This window comes from Portunus trituberculatus, chromosome 42 (genome assembly GCF_017591435.1).
Source record: "Portunus trituberculatus isolate SZX2019 chromosome 42, ASM1759143v1, whole genome shotgun sequence".
NCBI classification, from domain to species: Eukaryota; Metazoa; Arthropoda; class Malacostraca; order Decapoda; family Portunidae; genus Portunus; species Portunus trituberculatus.
In genome coordinates this window covers 23,402,146-23,404,557 of record NC_059296.1, presented here as the reverse complement: position 1 = coordinate 23,404,557, position 2,412 = coordinate 23,402,146, and the positions used below count along the sequence as shown (strand labels likewise).

At 42.0% G+C, this 2,412-nt stretch overlaps 1 protein-coding gene across 1 annotated transcript; it reads right to left on the bottom strand.

Annotated features, from left to right (window-relative positions):
- Nucleotides 1-248: 248 nt before the first annotated feature.
- Nucleotides 249-812, bottom strand: LOC123517391. Its single transcript, XM_045277403.1, has one exon. The coding sequence runs from the start codon at nt 810-812 to the stop codon at nt 249-251; it is 564 nt and encodes a 187-aa protein (XP_045133338.1).
- Between the last annotated feature and the right edge of the window lie 1,600 nt (nt 813-2,412).

Below are 2,412 nucleotides of genomic sequence, written 5' to 3'. Positions count from 1 at the left end.
CAGTCAGACACACTTGCACCGCAAAAGGCACATGGCGTCACTTGCTGAAGGGAGTTGCATCACTTCTGCTTGCCGTTTTGAAATTGTTCGGTGAATGAATGAAGCAGATTTAAGCTTCATTATATTGAAATAGATACCTGCATTCCAGTACTGGGCTTCCACACCATCCATGAGGTATTTGTCTTGTGCGTTTTTTTTTTAAAGAGGTGTCCCCAGTAGTCCTTATTCCTCTGTATATCATAAAAGAGTTATGACGACTCTTCATCAGATGAGAGAGTGGTTGTGAACGAGTCGAGATAATGGTCAATCACCATATCTCTCTGCTCATCATTCACTTGTAATCCCTCAGAGTGTCTCACAGCATTTTTCCAGTTGTCTGCCGTGATGCTGTTGAGACTCTCCTGGACGAGTGGCTTCAGGTCTGCAATCTTAAAGGTGTTTCTCTTTGCCACATACCCTTTAACCTGTGCCCAAATCAGTTCTATTGGGTTATAGTTGCAGTGGTATGGGGGTAAGCGTACAACCTTATGCCCATGTTCTGAGGCAGTCTTATCAATGACATATTGTGTGTCAGCGGCTGCAGTGTGGCGAGTGACAAGATGCAGGAGTTGAGTCTTAAGTAGACCGTCTGGCACTGCAACACCCTTCTTCTCCAGCCATTCTTGGATCTCTGCTTTCTTGTTTGCAGTAGTTGGTGGCTTATCCACTTTCCTTGAGTGATAGGATGCATTATCCATCACTATGACTGAAGAGGATGGAATGTTGGGCAGTAGTTGGGACTTAAACCACTTCTCAAAGGTGTCCGCATTCATTTGCTCATGGTAATCACCAACATTCTTTGCTTGGAAAACGAGGGTTGCTCCAGGGACAAATCCATCTCTCGTTCCTGCGTGAAGCAAAATCAAGCGTTACCCTTCACCGTGGGCACCCTCACTCCCGTGGCCTTCTCTGCCGTGCTGTCTACCCAGCATTTGGACATTGAGTAATTTTGGTTAATCCAGGTTTCATCCAAGTAGACGATGCTTTTCCCTGAACTTCTGTGTTTCTTCATTTCGTGCAAGAAAATCAACCTTGCATGTGTGACATCATCTTTTTCCATTAGGAATCTTCGTCCATCAACCTTTCCATATCGAAACCCGATTCTCTTCAGTACTGTTCTTAATATTTCACGGCTGCCACGATACGAGAGATCGGATTTAACAGCTGCATAAATCTTGTCCAGGGTGGGAATTTCCTTTCTCTCGTAAAAACCGAGTACTGTCCTTCGCAAGACTCCTTCATTGAAGTTATCAAAGAAATCAGAGACCGGTGTTGCACGTTTCCTCTTCTTGGGTGAGTTAAACTGGGGACGTTGATTTTCTTCATTTTCTCTTGCTGCTTTCGAAATTTTTTCTACTGTGCTCTCGCTAAGCTTCGTTGCTGCAGCAGTGCGAGACACAACCTTTGACAGGCCATGGAGAACAGCTCCCTTATCCTTCTCCTCTTGAAAATATTGCCTTACATGGAAGACCATTTCTTTAGCCTGGCTGTGTAAATGTGAGGAATGGGTTGAATGGGCTGCCATACTGTCTGTGCAAAGAACAATAAGGAAGTGAGTGGCACGAGGTCAGTCACGTCGCCACCAGCAATGTGTCAAGGCCACCAGCTGGGTGTGGAAGAGTTGCCGCTCGCAATGTTTTTTTTTTTTCACTTAGGTATTGACATGTACCTACTATATTGTAAAATAAGAAACTACACATTAGCTTGGCTTACGGATTATGTCTTGAAATTACTGTAAAAGCCAGTAAATGTGAGCATTTTATCTTATAATTATAGCAACATCTGGTACTACAAAGTGAGGCTGGGTTCATCAGTATTGCCGCCACTCACAAGACTTCTACTATTTTTTTTTTTTACTTTGGATAATAGATTATTTCTTTTTTCCATGCTCATTATCTTATATCTGTAACGCTGATGTTATTACACACCCTAAACATACGCTAAGTACCATTATAAGTTACTACAGTTGATATCAGCAACACTGTTGAATATGTATGCCATGTTTGTATGGTACTATATAGTTTTTTTTTATGCATATGATGGTTACTGTTGATTCAGCCATCTATATACACAAGTCGAAATTTTATATATCTGAATTGATGGTATTTGCGATGCCTTGTACACCAATAACTTCCATTTCACATCGCATTTTTTTGAAACGTGGCAGCACTGTAGAGTTCCCCTCGCCCCCCCCACAACCGTAAATTAAGCCCGGTCAGACTATACCATTGTTCCTTTACGAAGTAAATTACCGATTTACACTGGTTACTGATTGAACTCATTATACTTTGCTCAGGCAGTGTTCAACATTTCTACTCAAGACGTTAATTTCTTCAGTGTTGTCAGCATCACAGTCAGAACTTTTTTTTATTC

Excerpts from the sequence above, each read along its gene's own strand:
- LOC123517391 (XM_045277403.1), bottom strand. The coding sequence starts at position 812 with ATGAATGCGGACACCTTTGAGAAGTGGTTTAAGTCCCAACTACTGCCC.